Genomic DNA, 25,400 nt, shown 5'->3' on the forward strand with positions numbered 1-25,400 from the left:
CACTGTATATAATTCTGGTTTTATTGCTCATTATTTATGCCATTCCATACAATTTTAGGTAGACAGACTTGGAGAAAATATACTGGGAGTGTTGAACAGACGGTAGTGATACAGATGAGAATGTTCCAGTGTTTTATAGAAGGTGGTCAGAGGCCCCACTGCCACCATCACCCCCCAAATTTGTACATTTCATATAAAAAAGAGTAAAAATAGTTCATTGGCATTTAACTAGCATTATTCTTTGTCATCTTTGAACCACAGTAAGCCTGAACAACTTCAGAATCTTCAGAGCAAAACACAATTTGTTCCATGAGCAGATCTGTAGTTTCAGTTTCTTTAAAAACAAGCAAACAAATCAACACAACAAAAACCACGTACACAACCCCGAAAACGAAAGTTGGTGTATTCCGGTGGTCTTGAATTATAATGCTTCTATTAGTTCAAGATATAAAATGTGATTCAGCTTTTGAAAATCAGATTACACATCTTTACCATAATTGTATTTACTGTGTTAATTCCAACCATTTAACTGAGCCTGATATTAGCCCAGTAAAAGCCACGGATACAATTTAAACTGCTCTAATGCTAAGGACATGTCTTTAGAAGTTCATGATTCTTTAAAAAGTCAGACCCGAGCTGCACAGGTGTAACTGGAGGAACCAACAGTCTACCCTTCTAGAAACAGCAGTTCTCAGGGTTCTCCAGCCAGGGAGCAAACGCATTCACTGTGAGTCACACAACACATCAGTGACTTCCTGGTTACATGACACTGACAGTTACCCTACTCGTGATTAAAGAAAATAATCAAGCTTGTACTATGATTCAGCATTTGAAACACTTCTATGTTTATTACTATGAAGACAGATGTTCAGCCTGAGAAATCCACGTGGCTACTTGAAAAGAAACAAGACCTGAAAGGTGGTTTTATGTTAGACCATTTAGAAGACCTGTTACGAGAGAACCAAAAACACACAGTGGAAACAGGAATTTATTAAAACCACTGTCTCCCAACAATACAAAAATTAAATATTAAGGCATCTTTTACTCCCATCTTGGTATACGCAGCAAAGAGAAATGTTTTCAGTGGGAACCAGCACTTCTACTCAAATGCTTCTGAATGTATTTGGCATATTTATTTTATATTCCCCTATTCCGCATATGGCCAAAAACTCTCATGGTCAAACATCATGACCCAAAGGAAGAGAAGAGTCTGAACAGATACTCATTTACTAAAAAGAAAGAAGTGGTTCACCCTTGAAAAATAAAAAGGAACTCTAAAGAATATTATGTAATAAGTTCAAATATTAGTATTTCAATTTCTCTGGAGCAATTTATGCTTCAGTAATTAAGAGAAAGGAGAGATGAAGACTTTATTAAGATGAGAAGTCTATTAAAATGGATCACGCCACAGAGCAACTGTTTACTCAGTATTCTGATCCACTGGGATGAAGAGTTTCAAAAGGGCTTCCTACTCCTTTAAAAAATAGCATATCCACTGGAATAAGATCATATAAATTCACATTGATTATTTATTATTTCCCATTTTGTCCATTTACAAAGATCAACCATCTTCATAAAGTATACTAAACGGTAACATTTCACCTTTTATTAAGGCAAGTTTGTGAAAATAATTTATACAACCAGATCTTTTCACGAACTTTCAGCTTAAAACAGTTTTTTTTTTTACATAAGAAACATACAAAAAAATTGTTTTATAAAAAGCCACCTTAATACCAGAAAAGAGTAATAATGAAGGATTTTGAACTCGGTTTCCTTCTTAAAGGATGTTCTTTCCTTGTCTTCAATTCCAAGAACTATTCGTCTTCTTTAGAGCCGGTTTTGCTTAACTATAAAAAAGAGAAAAAAGACATCATCAACAAGATTAAGCTATCATGTTATTTGAATTCACTGTTTTCACTTTCTATGACAAATAAATATTTACAGGTGATAGAGCGACAGGCAACAAGGTTCATGTAACTTAACACCATCTACAGCATTCAGCATATTTAACTACTTGTCAACTTTAGGCTCAGCTACTTTAAAAAGGATTCTTTAAAAACACGACCTCGGGGCGCCTGGGTAGCTCAGTGGGTAAAGCCTCTGCCTTCGGCTCGGGTCATGATCTCAGGGTCCTGGGATCGAGCCCGGCATCCAGCTCCCTGCTCAGCAGGGAGCCGGCTTCCCCCTCTCTGCCTGCCTCTCTGCCTACTTGTGATCCGTCAAATAACTAAATAAAATCTTAACAACAAAACAAAAACAAAAACACCCCACAACCTCAACAGAACAAGGAGGGGAAAAAAATCCCTCGAAGCTTTCCAAGAAATAAATTGGAACCAAGAATACACAAAAGGTGCCATTTACAAAATGAATGACATCCTTCTATTATTTTCACAAATAAAGTCTTCAAAAATTTTAAAAATTGTGGTTAAAAAAACCCACATAAATTGAATACCGTTCTAAAGATGCGATAAAAATCTTAAATTGCAAGTCTTTTCTGATAAAAATCTACAGAATTTAGCAAATGGGGTGAGGGGAGTTCCCAAAGAATACACAGACAATTCTGACCAGAATAAAGACCGAGCCACCAAGAAATCCCCATTGAACCCAAGCCCTGAGAACCCCAGAGAATGTGGGAAGCTGTGAAAAGTAGAAACTGCTAAGTTTCTAGCAGTTCTAACATTCTGGCCTCAGCTCCTCTTCCCACTTTGAGGATCTTAAAGAGCTTTCTTTTAAGTGTATGTTATACCTGCAGTGCTTGAAATTAAAACTGAAGAATTTAATTCATGTAAAAATAAAAATAACAGTAAACCTATTCTGTAATCACCGAACAACATTTCTTAAACGAAAAGCTGTGTTTTCTAAATCAAACTAATAGGACTTAATGCGAAGAATAGTATTGTTTTACATTTCTGCAAACTTCTTTATTACTGAGCTCAACAGGAGACCGCTGGGTTTTCACAAATCTGCTTCTATAGTAAGGCAGGTATAATAGGAAACAGCAAACAAAAACACAGTACCAGTACTAAGAACAAACTGAGTTAATATAAAAATGCACATACTTAGATTCTAAACCTACTCATTATCTTAGAAAATTCTGGAAAACACAATACAAAAGCACACATTCTATTAATGCTCTAAGAGAAGAGTATTAGTGTTGGCATCATCACTTTTCAAGGGGCCTCAGGTAAACACCACGGTCCACTTGTGAGAATGAGGGAAAAAAGGCCAACAATATCTTAACATTGTGATGTAAATAGCTTTGACCTTGTTGATGCCCAGAGGGCCCCAGGACCTCCCAGGGATCCCACGATCACACTTAGAAACTACTAGCTTAGGGTAACAGATTCTGAGTCCAGACCACATCTACCTGATAACTTCCCTCTTAAAAATATCTTTGTCTATTTCTCGAGATTACTGGATTATTTAAATCTTTATTTCATTTATATTTCTTGAAATTCTAATTTATATTAACAAAGACTCTATGAAAAACAAATGAGAAACTAAATTTCTGGAGCTAGGGAAGGAGGAGCACTAACACCTTTGGATTAATCAGAATATTTTTGAGCCCGATTTCTGCCGCAGGTACTTCATGGAAAGGATGCACTCTCATTCTGAAGTTTGAAGCATTCATTTTATTTATTTATTTGACAGAGAAAGACACGTCAAGAGAGGGAACAGAAACAGGGTGAGTGGGAGAGGGAGAAGCGGTCTCCCCGCGGAGCAGGGAGCCTGATGCAGGGCTCGATCCCAGGACCATGGGATCATGACCTGAGCCGAAGGCAGAGGCTTAAGGACTCAGGCATGCAGGCGCCCCTGAAGCCTGAAGCATTTTAAGGAGTGAAACGACTTAGCTGGTGAGGTAAATACAAGCACACCTGGGACAACATGAAGTGTCCATCAGGCATCCACGGAGGCGGGGCCTGGGTAAATGAGAGTCCGCGGGAGAAGCCGCACCCACACAGACATCTCGTGTGCGCTCAGCCCCTTGCCCAGGAGGCAGACCAGGAATACTGCTTCTTTATTCCGACCGCAGCTCACCCCACCCTATTTCCAGGTAATATTTTTGTACTAGACACAAAGGTTATTTTAAGCAGTTTCTACAGCAAAGGTACCCCATGATCCTAACAGCTGACTTTCAAATAAACTCTGAGAATATACTGCTTATAATTACCCATATTTCTAGGTCCCCACTAAAATCCTAATCTTTAACTACCCTTGGATCACATCTTCTCACAGCAGTAGTGGCACTAGTTGGCATGCAAAAGTCATCTCATGAAGTCCTACAAAGAGGATTAACTGAACATCACTTTAATATACTGGAAGTTACAAATAAGAGAAATACCAAGAGAAGTCGGCAAAAAAAACTTCAACGTGAAACAGAAACAATTCTAAATAGGAAAAACAAAATCCTTCTTGACGATGATGGGAGGCTCCATCTAGGGTTTGCCCTTTAAAAAAAAAAAAAAAATACAGGGGCGCCTGGGTAGCTCAGTGGGTTAAAGCCTCTGCCTTCGGCTCAGGTCATGATCCCAGAGTCCTGGGATGGAGCCCTGCGTTGGGCTCTCTGCTCAGCAGGGAGACTGCTTCCCCCTCTCGCTCTCTCTGCCTGCCTCTCTGCCTACTTGGGATCTCTGTCAAATAAATAAATAAAATCTTTTAAAAAATAAATAAAAAGAAAAAAAGAAAATCTAAAACTGAAGGTGTAGGAAAGAAAAGAACGTGAAAGATATTTCAAAAATACTTACATGCTGAAGCAAAAAAGGCAACAGCCATCCCAGTAAAATTCGAAGGTTGAGGGGGGGAGAAAAAAATGGAAGATATAAATTTCATTATTTGATGGCAGACCGATAACAATGTTTCGAAGCCCAGAATGTAAGTATTATATACCTTCACCACATCAACCCAGTTCCATCCTCGAGGCAGTTCTCCTTTGTGATCTACAGGGCAAAAATAGTAACTTTATTTCTAAGACCAAGCAGTAATTTTTAAAGCAATGAATACTCTAACAGATAAGCTTTTATACATCACTCTACACAACAAATAGACTAAAATTTTAAATCGCGTATTATTAAGCTGGAAGACTAGTTTATCATCATTCTGAACTGAAAGCACCATTCTCAGGATATCCGCAAAGTAATTTAGACGTACTCCCTTCTCACATTTATCCCATTTCCGTTCAAGACAAAACCGTGATATTAAGATAAAAACACGGAGGTGAGTTGGAAATGCCAGGAAGAGGAGCTAATCAACTTACTAGTTTCATGCACTTGTACAATGCTACCCTTTTTATAAGGTCACGGCTGATTTAAGTGAGTTGTGTTACTTTACAGCTTCATGAGGGTTTTTAAACTCCGAAGCTAGGCTCAAGACAAGAGTCCTTATATACCAATGTCTGGCTTCCAGACGAAGAGGAGGCCTAGTCAACTTATTTATTAACTTTTGTAGTCTGATAAAAAATTCATTATTTAACCTAACATTGTTTAATCTGACAGGTCTTTAATCTGCTGGGAGTGCTTGAAAACAAGCTCAAACTTTACATAAAGAATTCACAGTTTACAAAGTGATTTTGTTCTTGTAATAGAATATTCAAACTTAAAGAATAGTTTAATAAATATTAAGTGTTTTAGTTTAAAAAGGTGTGATTTCCTTTATGCTTGATATTGCTTTATACATCTCATTTTATGAAATCATCAAAATTTGCATTCAAAACAAAGAGATTAATTTTACACAAGGGAAACAGAAACTAACCTCCTGATTTCTTACAGGACAGAAGCAGTATTACTGGACCTCAATCTTAGATGTTAATGGCTCTTTTGTCCTTTATGCCAGTAAGAATCTTATCCGACTGTTTATTGGCTGTAAGGGGTGTGGGGGCAGATCACCAATTGTATTAATGAAAACTTACCCATGGTAAGTTTTATTTAAAATGCAAGTTCCAAGTTGCTAACTCCTATACCATAACTATAGAAAGATAATACCTTTCAGGTGGGCATCATCAAGAGATGGAGGTGGGGAAACAGTAATGAAAGGGAATAATCATAGGTCATTATGTATGAAAGCAACAGGAAATGAACTAATGGACAGAAATGCTACAGCATTAACAAAGAAATTAACCAACATCCTAGAAAAGAGATTGCAATGACTAACAATTCAGTGCTTTGGTTGTTCATGCTTTAATGTTAGGTATAACGGAGCCCCAGATTTGTTATTTCACAAACCATTATGACTTCAAAAATGTGTTCTGAGGGCCAACAAAGGTTGCTATCTTTTTGTTCTGCCACACAGGACGGTAAACAAAACAAAAACAAAAAACCTGCCATCACTTTATAAAAGGGCATTATTTTAAACTTCCTCACCAAAGTAAAAGAGTCAGTTCTTTTCAATAAAGGGCAACTTGTAACCTTATACCAAGAATACACACACACACACACACACACATACAGACAACAGTATACATGGACACACTTGTGTAACAGTATATAAATATATACATTTCCTCAACTGGAAAAAAAAGTTGACAGACCGATACCAATTTGCAAAAACAAAGAGATCAAATATTATTGGTGATATGAGGTGGAATTTATAATTCTCTTCTAAAGGTCCACAAAATGACGCTGGTTTAGAACACAGAAATTCTATTCTTAAATCTTATGCAAATTATTTAAATAAATCAACAGACAAAAACAGTACATTATTTATTGTGCTAAGACCTAATGGTATAGCAAACTTCATTTCAAATGAAAGCTATAGTTCAAAAAATTTTTAGTAATGCACATATCTGCCAGAGAGGTAAACAAACAGGAAAGTCCCAGACATGTCAGAAACGATAGAAGGTAGGACACACTTTTGTATGCTATTCTGTTTCTCACCCTCGAGACTCATTTATAGTTATTCTGCCACTCACTTACCTTCTCCTCAAATGGTGAGCTCTTTTGGTGAAGTAGTGGTAAATATTTTCAATATACATCTGTGACCTAAGACAGTCAGTATCTGATCCAAGTGTTCCAAGAATGAAGAACAGAGAACTACTCCTCGAAATCGAAATATACTTATTAAGCACTCACGTCACACTAAAAAGCAACCCATTTCTGTGTGTTACTAAAAAAAATAAAATAAAATAAACACAAACCTGTTTTATCTGCCAGCTTACGTTTCTGGGCTTTTGAAAGCTGTTCTTTTTTCTCTTTTTTCTTACTTGATGGGGCTGTATTAGGAGTTTCAACGGAGATGATACTGCTTATGGGTATCTAGAAAAAAACAAATTATTCCTGTACGAATGCCTTAAAACTTACTGAATTAGATCTGTAAAGTAAAATAATCCTGTATTATAATATCCATTTATTAGATCAGGTGCCATTCGTACATTGCTTTCATTCTTCTAAATGTTCCCATAGAGGGACTTACATGATGTTACTTCCATTGTTACAACCAAGCCTCTGAGAAATAAGACCTGATACCAGCATTATGTTGAAGCTCTGAAGTTCTAAGATAATTTTATAATTCAGTTAATTTGCTTTATTTGGAAATTTAAGTCTGTCTTTAGAAAAATCACATGTGCCTACCTAGAAAACCCTGACTCCCTGAAAAAATGAAGAAAATCTTCATGAATGAAGAAAAATATTTTGGGGGCGCCTGGGTGGCTCCGTTGGTTCTGTGTGTGACGGCTGATTTTGGCTCAGGTCACGATCTCAGGGTTGTGAGATCGAGCCCTGCGTCGGGCTCCGTGCTTACAGCAGAGTCTGCTTGAGATGATCTCTCCCTTTCCCGGTGCTCCTCCCCACCCAATAAATAAATAAAATCTTAAAAAAAAAAAAGAAAAAGAAAAATATTTTCATTTGGATTCACGTAACCAGAGTGTGATAGGCAAAATTTAAAACTCTTACTGGGTGCCAAGCATTGCTGTCAATGTTGTACACACTCGTCTGACCCTTACTAGACTCCTACGGGGCAGAAGCTACCATAATCCCCGATGGACAGAAGAAACTGAGCACAGTGAGGGGAAGACAGCGGCCCGGCCCTGACCAAAACAAAGTCTCACGGTAAGTGGTGCGGCGAGGAGCAGTGAGGGTCTTCAGGGCCCGCTTCACGGACCTCGACGGACTCTGGCCTTGGAAAGTCTCCCGGCCCAGGACTGGGTGCAAAGGGGTCTAAAGAGAGATGCCTGCGGCATAAAAGGTGAGGATTTCCTAAAATCCTTCTAGAAACAAAAGAACTGTTTTCCTATTCGTGAAGTCTCTTGAAGCTTGCACCACGTTCAGAGCGAACTGGGACAAGACTATTCACAGCTAAAGAAGGCTCCCGAAGAGAGCAATTTCCAACGTATTTGGGCACCACGTAAGAAATTCTCCATCTGAGCTTTATGGAGATGTCAAATGTGGTTAATACATTTAAACGAATATTTGCTTCAACAGCACCTCAGTTTTGGTGGGCACGGGAATTAGTCTAGTCTCGCAGGAAGGGTAAGACCTATAGGATATGATTTCATGTTTAAAGTTAAATAGGCACTGAGAAACCTTAAATTCACTATTCTTATTTAACTCAGATATAACTCGTTTTATTTATTTCTTTATTTTTAAAGATTTTATTTATTTATTTGAGAGAGAGAGAGAAAGCATGAGCTGGGGAGAGGCAGAGGGAGAGGGGGAAGCAGGCTCCCTGCTGAGCAGAGAGCCCCACCCAGGGCTCGATCCCAGAACTTTGGGATCATGACCTAAACCGAAAGCAGACACTTAACTGACTGAGCCACCCAGGTGCCCCTAACTCATTTTCAGTCTAACACGAAATCTCCTTTCAATTAAAAAAAAAAAAAAAAATACTAACTAGTAAAGACGAATTAGTAGCAGAGTGAAGTCAAAACGAAACACAAGCTCACCGTAGAATTCACAGGCTGGTGATTCTCCATGAACTGGTCTTTATTGTCCTTGGCATATTCAAACAACGTGTAGGTCATAGCGGTCCCGAGATTGACCTCCACGGCTTCCTGTAACTTGGCTAATATGCTCTGCTTTACAGCTGACGATCTATAACGCACAAGAAATACATTGCTGAGAGAAAAGTAAGCGACAGTGTTACAAAAAACAATGAAAACGGAACACTACTCACATGGTGTTGTTAAAAAAAGCGTTCATAGATATAATTGGAGGTGTTTGGGGATATGTTTCTGTCCAGGAAATCTCTATTAAGAAGGCTTTGGGATCACCATTTTCACCTATCTGAAGAAAAGGGAAATCTTAGGCTTGTAGAAAGTGACACAAAGACAGAATATTTACTTAATTATGACTTTGAAAATGATGAATTACTGCCGATGCTCATAATCAGATCAGAAACATTATATTTTGGGAAGTTCAGGGGTACGGGCTGAGGCCTGCCAGGGGTTGAGGGCCATAGTCATAGAATCCAACTTGATGTCCACAACTTTTCTCCCCAACCGGCCCTCTGGCTTTTTCCAGTATCAAGACTGTCTAATATAAATTTCTGTTTCCATCAAAGCTTTCTGAGGACAAAGATAAGATATCAACTGTGGGGGAAAGGAAGAGAATGCACAAAAATAACAATCCACGAACTTGAAAGGCCTAATCTTCGCCCTCTGTTTTCTAATTGCCAAATCAGAGGAGGCCTTAAGAACGAGGGACTGATATACTTTAGCACAATCCCAAGACCAGAAAAGGACATGTAAAATTTAGAGAAAAAAAAGGAAAAGGTAAAGAGATAAGGTTCAGGAGTGCCGTAGGCTGGGTGAGAACTTTCAAGATCGACTCTCTGAGCAACCTTCAAATATGCGATACGATGTTACTAACTACAGTCACCATGCTGTGCATTACATCCCTCATTTTTTTATAGCTAGAAGTTTGTAACTTTTGACCCCCTTCACCTGAATAATTTAAAGACATCTTTTCTATTTCTTTTGCTCTCCCCACAACTTTTTGAAGGTTTTAACATCCATTCATGAGACTTACCTGAAATGATCATCATGGTGGTGGTTGCAAAATGGTGATTTTTCTAATAAAACTATGGAATGTTTCATAAGTCAGCATCTCATTCTTGCAAAGGGCTATGCTAATCTCCTCTATAATAATTTTAGTATATGTGCTGCTTTTTCTAAATATTTATTTTTAGACAACAGCAACAGATTAAAGAAATTTTCACCCCAAACTGTCACTTGCCCTTTACTCTCTGACTGCTAATTTTTATTCCCTTCCCCTCAGCCTCAATCACAAGACACACCAATATAAGGTGAGGCTTAGAAATTATGTCAAATAATCTTAGGGACCTGTTGATATATTATCTGTGTAAGTTGATGACATCATTGGTTTATGCTTGTGTTTCAAATACAGGGATAATGAAAAACTGATAAGTTAACTTGCTCTATGCAATCTACTAAGTCCTTACTCAAGGTGTGTGTAGAAGCGGGGGGGCCCTGTGGCCCCTACAGTGCTAGGTACAGAAGATACAAAAATAGAGATAAGACCATTCCTGTCTTCAAGGAGAGCGGAGATTTAGGTAACTCACAAAACTGCAGCATGATTAAAAGTTTAAAAAAGACACAGAACAAAGTATGAAGAAATGGGGAATGGCCAATTCTGCTTTGAAGTCAAGAGAGAGCTAGAAGAGGAGGCCCAAATACGTCACAGAGGAGCCTGAGTTAGGCATTGAAGAAGAAGTAGGTTGGATGAGGGACGTGAGGTGAGGGGAAGAGCAAATGATACGCCCACCGGCACAATATTAAAAAATGCAGGGAAATGGTCCACAGGCTACTGGGTCTAATGGACGGTAGTGGCGAGGAAAGTCTGGAGAGGAAGCATGAACCAAACAGAAGGCCCTTGAGTGTCAAGCGGAGGAATTTAATCCCTATTCTATAGGTAGGAGAAACCCATGTGGAAACCCTTCTCGACGAAGGAATGGGGTAGCTAATGTGTTTCAGAGAGCTACCTAGTCGTCTGCAGGAGGACTACTGGTGGGGTATGGAGGGAAGCTTCAGACCAAACTGAAAGGGGAGAATGGTCTAGGAGGTTACCGAACCAGTCCGCTAAACAGGAACTGAGGGGGTCTGACCAGGACCCAGCCAGACCTGGACCCTTGTCCTCTGGCTCTCAACACATACAAGGTTTCCAAACTTCATGTTTTATTCCCTTGAGATCCATCCAGCGGTCACAGTGGAGTATCCATCCTGTAGGACACACACGTCCTACTACGTTCCATATACTGTGCTCAACAAGTGACCACGCTTGTTAATACAGATATTTAGGGAAGTATGGGGCAGTGCTCGATCTCCCATTTGCTAAAGGGAAAGTGGCAGTGCTTGGGGACCTCTGGGGAGGCAGCTGGATTCATATGGAAGGGCCTAGGACTTGACCCCAGTGTTAACCTTGGCCATTAAGTTTTTTTGTTGTTTTATCCATGGAGTGGTGTAAGGACTGTTGAGCTTGAAAAGAGCCAAGCAGATGGGAGAGTCTCTAAAGAAAGTAATGATAAAGAATTTATCTTCTGTAACAGTCTGTAATAATGACACATAAGAATCCCTTATCACATAATTTATTTGAAATGATGATGTAAATAACTGTAAGTCTTAGACCAAAAAACTTTCTCATACCACTACTGCTTATAATCATCTGGAGAGCTGGTTTCTGTTATTTACTTAGAAAACAAGATATTGGTGCTGTTTCATGTTGAGAACAGTTATGGGCAAACTCCCTTTTAAAGAATATGTAAAAAATATTCACACATATTGATGATATAGAATTAGGAAAGTATCAGCTTTTCTTGACTATATCATAGGGTGGGGAAAATAAAACTAGACTTGGAATAGAGACCAGGATTTTAATTCTAGTATTTATCAGCATCAGCTGGGAAAGCTTGGGAAGTTATGACTGAGAGACACGATCTTTAAGGTTAGAAGGCAAGACCATGTAACTTCTAAGGTTTCTTCCATTTCTAACATTTGATCATTCTGTCACAATAAAAACAAGTTTCTCTTAGTTTTTAAAAAAGTTTCTGAATTGTTCTCCAAAGTTAAAAATAATTGATGTCACAGTGATGAGCTTTCATTCAAATGCTTCAGAAAATCCAAAGAGGTAATCGATTTAAACTGTTCAACTTAAAAAACAAAATCATTTAAAAAATAAAAGCACTTTTAGCAACCTTCGATCTTTTCTAGTAAAATAGCAAGGGCTCCTATTCATGCCATGTCTTACCCGATATTGAAAGGAAACTGGACTTAACTCCCGGAAACTTTCATCTCCTTCATAAATGGAACGTAGAGCTTCCAGTTCCATCTGGAAAAAAAAATGTATCAAATGAGTTTTGTTTAGTGGTATAAATGGATTAGAAATAGAGGGTGTTTAGTTTCTGATTCAAGCCCACTACAATAAATGTATATAATCTATGTGCAAATAGTAACACAATGTGAATACTAATACTTCCTTCAAAGTTATGTGCCAGGCACTCCTGAGCATTTTACAGTGCACTGTCTCACTCATTCTCACTTCAACCCTGTGAAGAATATCTTATCTTCTCCTTTCTACCTGGGAGGAGAATAAGTCAGTTTAAAGTAACTTTAGATCACGTGTCCTAGGCTAGGGTAGAAAGAGCGTTACACTTGGAATTGGGAAATACAAAACATAGTATTTCCCCACTATTTACATGTATTATTTATTTGAAATCCTTCCCACAGAATGATATGAAACTTGAAAGAAACACTTGCAGATCACAAAAAGAACTTAAAAAAAAATGATGGTTAGAAAGAGGTTTGACGAGAATCTACCCAATGGGATAAGAAGGACTTCAAGAGAAAATGTAACTGATAATCCTTGCCTGGAAATATTTCACAAGAGAGAAGACTCAAAGATTGTTGTGATTACTGAGCACCTGAAGAAGAGAAGCAAAGAAAGACAGTACTTCAGAACCTCCTTCAGTTTTCAAACAGATGCACATCATGAATGCTACAAACTAAAGAGAGACAAAATTTTAGAATAGATTATTAAAGAAATAGTTTGTGAGGGCCTAGGAGAATAAAGAGTAGCCTTGGCAGCATACAAAAAACAAGATAAATATAAACAAAAATGTTAAGAGGGGATACTTGATTGGTACATCAAGGAAAGGCACAGAACCCCGGTCTACCTCGGTTTCTCTTGCTACCTTCACGTGAGAAAAATACAGGAGTTCAACTAGATTCAAGAACCAAGATGAGACTAGAAAGAGTCAATTACTCAAAATATTGGGCTACTCCTCCTACCCTTAATCCTTTCCTGTATTTTAACTAATGAGCAGGACAGGAACAAAAATTGAAGGCAGGCTTATGAAACTGATGAATGACAATTTGATGGAATAGTGAATCATGCTGGCGGCTGAATAAGAATTCAAAATGTCCTAGAAAAACCATCTAACGAGATGAAATTTTATAGGGTAAGTGGAAGAACGTGTGTCTTTAGAAACCTAAACACAGTAGAGGACGAAAGACAAATTGCTTTGCACAGCTTTGCACAGAGCACTTAAATGGCTGTAATTGACAGGAACTAACTAGAAAGCGGGATGCCACAATTTTAAAACAGGACATAAATAAATTTATAATCTGTCCACAAATACACAATTCCAAGACAAGGAACAAAAAGAACGGACATATAGAGAAAAAGCTAAAAGGAATCATTTAGTATGAGCAGAGGGCATCTGAAAAAACGGGGCAGGAAATAGATTTCAAAGCTCTGAAAATCAATCACGCAGAAGAATGGAATTCTGTTGTTAAAATGGACATCCCTGGGCCCCCTAGGAATTTCAATCCAGTAAATCTGAGGTACAGTACAGGCACTTGTTTTTCTAACAACCACCCGAATGAGTCTAAGGCAGTGTTCCACCGGCCAAACTTTGAGAAACATGACATGATACACTCCACGCGCCTCCACTTAGAAACTCACCTGGCAAGAACAGTTTAGAAGGGATTTCAGGTATCAACCAGCTTGTTGGCCTTTGGGTCCTTTCAAGTGTAACCTCCATTCCAGGAATTCTATCACATCTATCTATCTATTCTATCTATCTATCTATCTATCTATCACATCTATCTGAAAGTGCTAAGTTTGGACAAACATATTCTAAATGAAGAGTGAATTACTTGGCTTGGAGACTTGGATTCTAGTTCTGATTCCACCCCCATGCTCACGGGGCAGCCCGGGCATCCACCTTACCTTTGCAAAACTCTTCCCCTCATCTGGACGCATTACACCATTAGGTGGCTCCCCTAGAGATGACCTGTATCATTCCCCGATCACATGATTCAATGTCAAAGTGGCATTTCATGAGAAAATCGCTGAGCATAAACTATACGATTCAGGCGGTACATGTACGCTCAAAACAGCCTTCATTTCCACCGGACAACTACCGGATGATTCCACCAAACTGATCAGTTCCACCAAACTGATTCCACCAAACAAAAAGGCCAGAAATCGGTGACACTTAGTGTCATGATTTTCCTCCACTGGAAATTTAACTAACTCAGCTAAGTCTCTCCCTACCAGCCAAGAGATTTTAAAAATTTTAAGGTGATCAGATTCCAAGTAGCTCAACTCCGTACACGAGCGCTGAACAGGAACACTGGGGATTGAAGGCGAGGCAAGAGCACTGGGTCGCCTTCCAAGGACACTCATCCTTGTTATTAAGGTGGCGTGGGGCCACCTCTGGGCTTGCAAAACTGGAAACTCCAGGGAGGAGCGGAGGCAGAGGCGGACCCTTCCCGTTGCCGCGTGCCTGGCCTCTCCTCGCAGGGCACCCGGAAACTTGGGGCACCCCAGCCAGGCTCTGTCCGCTCTAGGGGCGAAGGCACGTGCGGGGCCGCTCGTCCCGGCGCCCGGTCCCAGCCCGCCCTCGGGGGCTCAGCCGCCTCCCTTGGAACCGAGGCGCCGCGCCGGCACGGGGAAAGGCGCGTCCAGCCAGGGGGACTCACCTCCTGGTCCTCGTTGGCACTCATCGCGCCGGCTGCGGGACGCCCCCCGGGAGGGCGTCTGCGACCACGAGAAAGCGAGAGCAGTGGCCCCGCGCCCGGGGCGTCCCCCTTCCGAGCTCTGGGCTGCGGGAGGCACACCCCTGGCACCGCAGACGAGAGTCACGCGCGCCCCCGGCCTTCGGGCAGCGCGAAGCCGCCCGCGGGGGGTGTGTGGGCGGGGAGCCCGAGGCCGCCGAGGGTGGGGCGCCGGGGCGGCCGGGGAGACGCTGCAGGGCGGTGCCGCAGAGGCTCCGCCTCCTCCTCCCTCTTGCTCCTCCTATTGGCTCTTTCTCTCCCCACCCCTATTTCCCACCCCCGTAGGAGACCGGCGTCTTCCTACGTTTTGTGGAGCGGCGTTAAGTTTCGGGACAGCAGTTGGTGTAGAGAGCTGTCACTCAGGTGCAGAAAGTGCTTCCTGTGCCGGCGCGGGCGGGTACCGGGAAGTCTCGCAGGCGGGCACCGGCTCCGGGGCGGTGGCGGTGGGGACGGGCCCTGGCGTTCTGCAGGCCACCCTGCCTGCTTCCCTTCGTCTTCCCCGGGCTTGCGGCGACCGGCCACAGCTGCAGCGGGCCCGGGGCGTGCGGCCTGGGTGAGTCCGGCCCCGGAGACCCGCGGGGGCAGGCGAGACCGCCGAGACAATGCCGGTTTGGGGCGGCCCTGCGTTTTCCTTTGGCGTCTGCGGGGGCAGTCCTGGCATTTCTCTTCCAGCCCCTAAAGAAGAGACAGACCTATATCTAGGGCCTTCGGGTTTGAAGGGGAGGAGACGGGGAAGAGAGCGTCTGCCTTGAGGGCTGCGGCGTTATTGCTCCCTTCCCTCATTGGATTCCCAGGGCGGAATGCTGAGACCCTGGGGATGGTATCCTTCTAAGTAAAGTGTTGCTTCACGTTCTCAACATCTCCCTGCCTCCCACCCCCGCTCCAGCCCGGCCCCAAATTGTCATTCCTCTTAGAGTCGTCTTGTAGTCCTTGCTAGTCTTGTGTACTACACCCTGAACCTCCATTAATTAAAAAATAGTGACCACATTGCTTTTTTTTTTTAACCTGCCACTTGGATTAGGTCGCCTTTCTTTGCAGTATGTCATCCTTTTCAAGAACCTTCCTTATTTTCCACGCCAGCTTCCAGATTCCCTGCTCTTGCGTGACACTGTTTCCCATCCAGTGTGTTCATTCACGACTTTTGCACCTCCTTCCGTTTCATAACTTTGTTAGTTGCCTCATTGGCTTCTTCTAGGAGAGCTGGGAATGTCTACAGACTGTCCTTAAGAACCACACAACCTCTGCACCTGTCCTTTGCCGGTGTTTTTCCCATTCCCATCCCTTTGCTGTGGAATAAGCAGTACCGTCTCAAGTGCCAAAAGTTTTTAAATAGTATGTGGCAAGAATTTCTGATACAGTTTCCGTACAGTAATTTTGGGGTCAGAATTACAGTAATTTAAGATGGGCTGTCCATTATGTTAGCCAGTAGCCATATGTGGCTATTGAGCATGTGAAATTGGCTAGCCTGAATTGACATGTGCTGGGAGTGTACAGTACACATCAGATAATGAAGACTTGTACAGAAAAGTGAAGTATCTCACTAATAACTTACATTAATGTGGAAGTGTTAATATTTTAGGCATATTGGTTAAATAGAATATTATTAAAATTAATGCCACCTTTAAAAAAATTTTAATATGACTAGAAAATTTAAAATTATTTATGTGGCTCACAGTCATATTTCTTTTGGATAGCACTGTGATTTAGAGCTTTGTAAGTCGTTTCTAGGTCCCCTTATTTCCACTCCCATTTTCAAAGACCACAGCTAATTCTCTTGAGCCTCTGGTGGTTTTAAATGAAGAAATGGACTTTAGGTCTCTAATCTAGATTCCCTGGTATAAAGCAAAGGCTCCTGTCTAATGTGTTTTGACCATCTCTTCTTAATTTTCACCCCCTAATTCCCTAGAACTAAAGTTTTTCTTTCTCTGAACTTGTGAGCCTTTGCCCTCATAGCTTAATCTTGTCTGGAAAATACCTGCTTAAATAATTTTAAAACTTCTGTGTCTTGTAGAAATGTATCATTTCTGGTGATCTTTCCAAATCATTTATTCAATACCCATTATTCCTTCAGTACTTAAATGTAAGAAGCCTAATGATCTTTTTAAAATTAACTTTTCAGTTAAAAATATTTGGTTATCAAGTGGTGGCACAGTGCTTTTCACTTTTCGCAAAAATTGCATTTGAGTTCTGTATGATATACTGGTGAAGATCACCTTTGGAAAGGAACTCTTTTTTTTTTTTTTTTTTTTAAGATTTTATTTATTTGTTTGACACACAGAGAGAGACAGCAAGAGAGGGAGAAGCAGGCTTCCCGCTGAGCAGGGACCTGGGCACAGGCCTAGATCCCAGGACTCCAGGATCATGACCTGAGCTGAAGGCAGATGCTTAACATCTGAGCCACCCAGGTGCCCCAAAAAGGGACTCTTGATACATGATTTTAGGAATGAGAAATGGTCTTTAAAATATAATGGCAATTTTCTTTGGAATAAACACATTTTTATATAATTGCTTTTCTATAGTTAGTGTGTGGTAGGATTTATTATGGACTGATTCTCAGCTGAAGAACACAGTGGAAACATGTCTCTCCTAGACGTTTTCATTCATTGTTAGTTTTTCTTTTCTAGATTTTCATTTAAATAATACATTTCACATTAATTATGGAGAAATGAGAAAACATAGCTATTTAGATAACTAGCATATTTTTTAAATAATTTTCTGGGAATTCAGAAATTAGATAGTTGTATTTATTATATGTAAGTCAACGGTTATTTTTCTTTATATCCAAAATGGGTCATGAGACCTATTTTAATTTGATCACCTCTCTGCGGACACTCGAAAAGACTGCGTCTGTTGCCTTTTTATAATGTTTTATAAATGGTGCAGGCAGGTAGGTTAGATATGGATATGGGCTTTTAAAACATTTTGAATGTATTTACATTTCTATTTCAGATTTTTCCTGACACCTTGAACATGAGCCCCACACAGTGGGACTTCCCTGTGGAATTATGTTGCCGGCCAATGGCTTTTGTTACCCTTACTGGCCTGGATGTAGTTTATAATGCTGTCCATCGAGCTGTCTGGGATGCTTTCTGTGCCAATCGGAGGGCTGATCGGGTACCGATTTCTTTCAAGGTGCTCCCAGGTGACCATGAGTATCCCAAATGTAGACCTAAGGTAATGGCATGATTGCATGGGGGCTTTTCCTTCTCTCCCTCTCTTCCTCTGTACAAGTGGTATATGCCTTTTTTGTTCCTAATGTGTATGTTGAAAACCCCAGAGTTTATCAAAGCCATGGTTGTAGTGATGCATTAAGAAAACCCAGGGCTTTTTCATGTATGTAATGCACTATAGTTATGTTTAATGATAGCTTTTTTTTTAAACCCCAGAGGAATAATTACTCTATAATTACTAAGCTTTCTATCCTGGGTTTTTTTGTTTTTTTTTTTTGTATTTGCTTAAAACCCCTCCCAGTCTTTGTAAAGCCTTCTCTAAAAGGAAGGTCTCACATTCCCCATTTATCATTACCAGTAGCATTGGTAGAATCTGCAGTCTTTGCAGTTTGGTTCAGTTTTACACACCTTTTGAGCACTTACTTTGTGTTGGGTTCTAGGAACTGTGCAATAGACTGGTGATAGTAATTTAAATAAGACCAGCTCTCTGTCCCTGGGGAGTTCTACATAAACTAAAACAGTTTATTTAGTGAGGAGTATAGAAGGGTATTACATTCAAAACTGAATTTTAGGTTGAACATCATACTAGAGACTCTAATTTACCTAGAAAAGTCAGAGAATGATGTTAAGAATAGCAGCTAATACGTGGAAAGTGCTTATAAGGCCAGTTTACTTTTTCAAGAAAATCATGTATAATTGATTTGCTGTTTATCATAATCTTTTTTTTTCTTAGATTTTATTTATTTATTTGACAGAGAGATCACAAGTAGGCAGAGAGGCAGGCAGAGAGAGAGGAGGAAGCAGGCTCCCCGCTGAGCAGAGAGCCCGATGTGGGGCTCAGTCCTAGGACTCTGGGATCATGACCTGAGTCAAAGGCAGAGGCTTAAGCCACTGAGCCACCCAGGTGCCCTGATTATCATAATCTTAAGAGTTGGTCTGAAAGTCAGTTAACAGGACACATTGATCAAAATAAACCACCTGCTCTTTTTTATTTTTATTTTTAATAAACATTGCTCTGGAGCAATGTTTCTGACAGACTGGTCTTTGGACCAAGGATATCATCATCACTGGTGATGTTTATGAAAAATGTAAGTGCGAGGCCTCCTTTGTGAAACTCTGGAAGGGTAGGGCCTGTGGATTTGGTGGCCGGCTGATCCTTTGCAGACCACACGCGGTTTCCTATCCCCGGCTGTCAAAGCTGCGTGCTTTCTCTGGCATTGTGCAGGGGACAGCTCCTAGGTGTTTGCGCTTAGTGTGGAGTTTGTGCCCAGGAGGGCCAGTGCCCAGCACAGCTCTCCTCCTTTTGTCCTGGATCCATTCTCCCTCGCGGGAGCTTTTCATGTGCCCATTCCTTGTTCTTCCCTGAGTCCCTAAGTTTTTTGTTTCCAATTCCTTTGCTGGATAATAAAGACACTTTATTGTCTTTCCTCCCTTGAAGAGGCTGTTGGGGTTAGTCTGAGTCGGGGCCAGCACTCTGGAAGCAATTTGAGGTTTCATTGAGTTTCTTCAGGGCTAACGTTCACCCCAACACCTCTGTCTCCGCCGATGTGGCACTTAGTGTGACCCCCAAGTGACTGCTGTCTGGCTTCCATATTTAAGAGTTGTCTTTCATTTTTCCCTCCATCCACAAGTAAAGTAAAATGCAACATGTCTTTGAAACAAATGAAGCCATGTTAGGTTTTAGATTGTATTTTATTTGAGCTGCTTTGGCAAGAACGGAAACTGGAATGAGGAATAGGATTTACCTGGAAAGAGGCTAAGGACTTCCAGGATATTTGAGAGCCTTGACGTTATTAGAAGTGCCTTGGCTTTTGTTATTCTTTCTTTCTTTTCTCTCCTTTCCTTTTTTTAAAAAAGATTTTATTTATTCATTTGAGAGAGAGAGCACAAGCAGGGAGACAGGCAGACGGAGAGGGAGAAGCAGACTCCCCGCTGAGCAGGGAGCCTGATGTGGGGCTCGATTGCAGGACCCTGGGACCTTGACCTGAGCCAAAGGCAGACCCTTAACCCACTGAGCCACCCAGGCATCCCGGTTATTCTTTCCGCGGAAACTGTAACAGACCCACGGGTTATGATTCTACCTCCAATACTTGTTAGCGTGATCTCTGTAGACCTAAATAAAATGTTAACAACGTGTCATGTGTATGTGGAATGAGGGGAACGCACAGGAAGTGCATGCCGCTCAGTGACAGGTGGCTTCTGCTGTTGTTATCCAGTAAGTGTCTTCAGCTTTTGCCATTGTCCACAGAGAACTTCCTATGAATGGTACATTCCTAAGGGGATCCTAAAGACCGGCTGGATGAACAAACACCTGAACCTGGTGCCGGCCCTGGTGGTTGTGTTCTACGAGCTGGACTGGGATGAGCCCCAGTGGAAAGAAAAGCAGTCCGAGTGCGCCACCAGAGTGGAGATTGTCAGGTGCGTCTTCCCTGCGGATTGGACAGAGCGTGGAAGGTTGTACCATTTCCCAGCATCAGAGGGAGCGTGGGAGGTTGTACCATTTCCCAGCGTTTACTCAAGGCAGCTGAGACCCAGCACTCACTTGCTGACCTCCAGGGACACTTATTCGGTCCCTGACAGGTAGCTTAACGTGAATGCTTAACTTCTGCAACGCAAAGGTGCGTGAAGAAATGTAGACGACACGTTAGTCTGAATTTCCAAATGCTTTTTTCTTGCGTTTTACTGTCTGGGGGGGAAGTATAGTAATTTGCTTTTTAGTCTCACAAGACATTTGTTCTATCCCCATTCCGGTTTCAAAATTATTCTTTTGAATGACCAGTCTGTAACGTATCAGCATCAAGAAATAAGTTACGTTATAACTTTTACGTGAAAGTATATAATAAACTTGGCTTTTAAAGCAGATTTTTGTCCGGATTAGAAGCTTGGTATGAGAGTAGACTTTTAAAACGAAATCACTGTAGCATAGAAGTTTCTTTGTATGCGGGGAAAGATTTCCTCCAATCTTGGAAGGTTTTAGTTGAAATTCATCTTTTTAAAATTGAATCATCAAGCTTGTACTTTATGTAAGTCTTTTTATTCTTTTAAAGATTTTATTCATCTGTTAGAGAGCACGAGCGGGGGTGGAGGGGCAGAGAGAGAGGGAGAAGCAGACTCCCCAGTGAGCAGGAGCCCGATGTGGGGCTCAATCACGAGATCCCGATATCATGACTTGAGCTGAAGGTAGATGCACAACTGACTCAGCCAGCCAGGTGCCCCTGTGTAAAGTCTTGAATATATTTTTTAAAAGTCAAAACAATTTAGTTATGTTTAATTAATTTTATTATTTTTCCATTGCAGGCAGAGTTTACAAGGGAGAAACACAAAAGTTGCAGTGGTTCTGATTCAGAAGAAAACTCCTTTGCCCCCAGGTATCACAAAGTTAATTAACAATCAATGAATTGCTTTGTACTTCCCATTCTTATTATCAGGAGGTATAGTTTTTGATGTTAAAATCTATGCATTTAGTTATAGGAAAGATGGTGTGTTCACTTTAAAAAGTACTAATAATGCATAAATAAATGCCTAGTGTAAAAAATAAAACACTATTGTGTATATATACACAATGGAATACTATGCAGCCATCAAAAGACATGAAATCTTGCCATTTGCGACGACGTGGATGGAACTAGAGGGTATCATGCTTAGCGAAATAAGTCAATCGGAGAAATATAACTATCATATGATCTCTTTGATATGAGGAAGTGGAGATGCAAGGTGGGGGGGTTTGGGGGGAGGTAGGAAAAGAAAAAATGAAAAGATGGGATTGGGAGGGAGACAAACCATAAAAGACTCAATCTCAAGAAACAGACTGAGGGTTGCGGGGGGGAAGGGGGACGGGAGAGGGTGGTGGGGAAATGGACATTGGGGAGGGTATGTGCTATGATGAGTGCTGTGAAATGTGTAAACCAGACGATTCACAGACCTGTACCCCTGGGGATAAAAATACATTATATGTTTATTAAAATAAAAAAATTAAAAAAAAATAAAACACTAAAATTAAAATATTTAAAAATTTAATATTAAATATTAAAATATTCTGCTACCCCCCCCCCAGTTCCACTTAACTCACTGTGTAGGTGTACATCAGTTGACCAAACTGATTTTTAAAAAAAAAAAATTTTTTTTAAGATTTTATTTATTAATTTGACAGAGAGAGAGAGAGATCACAAGTAGGCAGAGAAGCAGGCAGAGAGAGAGAAGGGAGGGGAGCAGGCTGCCTGCTGAGCAGAGAACCTGATGCGGGGCTCGATCCCAGGACCCTGAGATCATGACCCGAGTCAAAGGCAGAGGCTTAACCCACTGAGTCACCCAGGCACCCCGACAAAACTGATTTTTTAAAAGGAATATTATTCACTTGTTTTTTTTAAAAAGAATGTTATTTACCTCTCTGAGGTCAGTTTGAAATTATATTCCTATCGTGATTTTTTTTTCTTAATGTGCAACCGGACAAAGAAAGTGGTATAGGATTTCTGCTTTTTTATAAGAAAATGTCTTAGCTTCAGATGTTTGTTTCTTCTGTATTCTAAGATTTTGAGAGGCCAAAATGTTTTTTGTTTCTCTTTTGAAACTTGTGGCATCTGAGTTTTAGAAGCCACTTTCATGGATTATTGCTTCCAGTTTTAGTTAAAGGTTTCGAAACAGTTATGTGGCATATCTTTTGGCGTTACTTGGCCTATCTTGGCTTAGTAGAAAATTCCACAGGGTTTTCCTAACATATGTACGGCGTGACTTCTGAGAACCGCCCCCCAAGAGCTCTCAGGAGACCTTCTGGCATGGCGAAAGGGGGTTTGGTTTTTCTTCCTAATTACATTGTTTAGATTTGGGGACCTATTTGTTGAAAAAAATACGTGAATCATTTTCTTTCTCTCTTCATCTTTATGGGATCTGTCAATAGGAGAAGATGTCACCGCGTCAGAAAGAGCCGCAGCTTTATGTAACGCGTGTGAACTCTCAGGAAAATCTCTGTTTGTCCTACCCCACACTGATCACTTGGTGGGTTACATTATAAGGTAAATAAAGATCTTAAACTTTTTTAGATGTTGGTTTATCAGAGGCACTGAAAAATGGGTTGCTTAGACTTTTTTTTTAGTATCCTATTTCGCCTTTCAAAACAAAGGTTACCCATTTATAAAACTTCATAGTTCAGCTGAGGTTAATATGTTCTTTCAAATAGTGTATGGCTCAAAGTTTGAACCTAATATGAATTACTTTTATGTTTTAGCGTTTTAAAAACTGCAGTTTTTGTTTTTTTTCTTTAAGATTTTATTTATTTATTTGACAGACAGATCACAAGTAGGCAGAGAGAAGGGAGGAAGCAGGCTCCCTGCTGAGCAGAGAACCCGATGGGGGGCTCGATCCCAGGACGCTGGGATCATGACCTGAGCTGAAGGCAGCGGCTTTAACCCACTGAGCCACCCAGGCGCCCCTAAAAACTGCAGTTTTAAAAATAGAAAATCTAGGGGTGCCTGGGTGGCTCAGTTGGTTAAGCATTTGCCTTCAGCTCAGGTCATGATCTCAGAGTCCTGGGATCGAATCCTGCATTGGGTTCCCTGCTCAGTGGGGAGCCTGCTTCTCCCTCTCCCTCTCCCCTGCTCATGCTCTCTCTTCCTCAAATAAATAAATGGAATCTTTAGAAAAAAGAAATAGAAAATCTTACCTTAGGAAGTATATTGAATATTGAAAGTTTTGGCTTATCCATTTTTTTTTCTTAGCGTATTTTCCTTAAGGATGTGTCTAAACTCTTTGAATACAACTTTAAAATTCTGTTTTATTCTGAGGAGGAAAAACCTTGAAGTCCAGCTTTATCTAGCTATGAATTTAGCTTTCTTTCATGCCCTGGGCAGATACTTGTAATACATACTTACTTTCACAAAAGGCACTTTGAGTTGTCTATCTATGGTCAAAATTTCTTTGTTCCTGTGTTATCTCAAACTTAGGGAGTGAAACAGGATTTGAATCCTATGAATGTTACTTTCCCCTTACTTGCCAGTATTTTTTTCTTTTTAAGATTTTATTTATTTCCTTGACACAGAGAGAGTGAGAGAGAGAGCACAAGCAGGGGGAGAGGGAGAAGCAGGCTCTTCACTGAGCACGGAGCCCCACGCGGAACTTGATTCTAGGACCTGGGGATCATGACCTGAGCTGAAGGCAGAGCTTCACCATCTGAGCCACCCAGATGCCCCTCATTTGCCAGTTTTCATTTTTGGTGCTTTTTCCATTAGTTTTCTTATCCTCTAACCTTAAATATTAAAAGCACGAAAAATAGTCAAATTAAGTGAATATTGGAAATCTCTTTCTTTCACACTTCTTATAAAATGAAAGGGGGTGGAAGTAATCTTAGAAATTATGTGATTTCTACAAATTATAAAAAAGTTATTTTTATAAGTTGTTGCTTGGACTGTAAATAATTCTAAATGGCTTTTGGGTGGTCTAATCTTTACATTTATTATTTAGAAATTTCATGTATTTTGCTTTACTTTTTGTCTTTACCATGAAGTAAAGTAGACATTATCTCTGTGAGGATTTTACTTTCAGGTCTTATAAATTTGATACTTGAGAACAGTTTGGTTAAACTAACTTTAGTGTTTGAATGTTGATTTTTTTAAAAACAGATTAGAAAATGCCTTTTATGAACATGCACAGACTTATTACTACACTGAGATCAGAAGAGTGAAATCTCATAAGGAATTTTTGAATAAAACAACACACCAGGTACATTATTTTTCCTAAAGAAGGCAATAATAGAAGCATTCCAAGAACAGATTGTTATCATTGATTATTTTTGAAGAGATTATTAAATATCTGTAATGCTTTGATGTTTTTAATTGGCTTCTATGCTTTTAAAGTTTTTTTTTTTTTTTTGAGCTTTTAAAAATAAGTTTGTCTTCTCTCCTTTTTGGCCTTAAAGTTCTTAGAGATTTTTATAGCTTCCTTAACAATGCTTGTTGGAATAATTCTCGATCTGAGTATTTTCCTTTCTACTTTGATGTCTCCTCTTAATGTTAGTGTACTTCTTACATTTTAAGAGAGTGTGTGTAATAATGATATTTTTTCTATTTTCAGCTTTTATTTGTCAGACATCAATTTAAAATAGCTTTCTTCAGTGAATTGAAACAGGATACACAAAATGCTCTGAAGTAAGTTTTTAACAGTTGTCAAACTAAATTTTTCTTACCTTTATGTTAACAGTAACATATTAATGGCAACTTGTGAATCTCAACCAAACT

The 25,400-nt window shown here is 40.2% G+C and overlaps 2 protein-coding genes across 3 annotated transcripts in view; one reads left to right on the forward strand and one right to left on the reverse strand.

Annotated features, from left to right (window-relative positions):
- On the reverse strand, positions 1 to 15,188 carry RWDD4 (RWD domain containing 4). Its single transcript, XM_080796727.1, has 7 exons — positions 14,930 to 15,188; positions 12,192 to 12,272; positions 9,103 to 9,212; positions 8,873 to 9,020; positions 7,130 to 7,247; positions 4,888 to 4,937; positions 1 to 1,847 (listed from the first exon to the last, which is right to left on the reverse strand). Exons 1-7 carry the CDS (start codon positions 14,951 to 14,953, stop codon positions 1,815 to 1,817), a joined length of 564 nt encoding a protein of 187 aa, XP_080652853.1. The 5' UTR covers positions 14,954 to 15,188; the 3' UTR covers positions 1 to 1,814.
- A 203-nt stretch (positions 15,189 to 15,391) lies between these two features.
- TRAPPC11 (trafficking protein particle complex subunit 11) overlaps positions 15,392 to 25,400 on the forward strand; it is a 45,770-nt gene continuing 35,761 nt past the window's right edge. The window contains exons 1-7 of one of the 2 annotated variants that reach the window (XM_080795868.1): positions 15,392 to 15,557; positions 17,954 to 18,178; positions 20,423 to 20,592; positions 21,472 to 21,542; positions 23,069 to 23,183; positions 24,786 to 24,885; positions 25,237 to 25,310. In XM_080795868.1, coding sequence (XP_080651994.1) covers positions 17,975 to 18,178; positions 20,423 to 20,592; positions 21,472 to 21,542; positions 23,069 to 23,183; positions 24,786 to 24,885; positions 25,237 to 25,310 — 734 coding nt within the window. In that variant the 5' untranslated portion in view covers positions 15,392 to 15,557; positions 17,954 to 17,974. The remainder of the gene's footprint in view (positions 15,558 to 17,953; positions 18,179 to 20,422; positions 20,593 to 21,471; positions 21,543 to 23,068; positions 23,184 to 24,785; positions 24,886 to 25,236; positions 25,311 to 25,400) is intronic. The other variant, XM_080795869.1, reaches the window with a different exon arrangement.

The sequence above is a fragment of the Martes martes genome, assembly GCF_963455335.1.
Source record: "Martes martes genome assembly, chromosome: 2".
In the NCBI taxonomy this organism is placed as follows: domain Eukaryota; kingdom Metazoa; phylum Chordata; class Mammalia; order Carnivora; family Mustelidae; genus Martes; species Martes martes.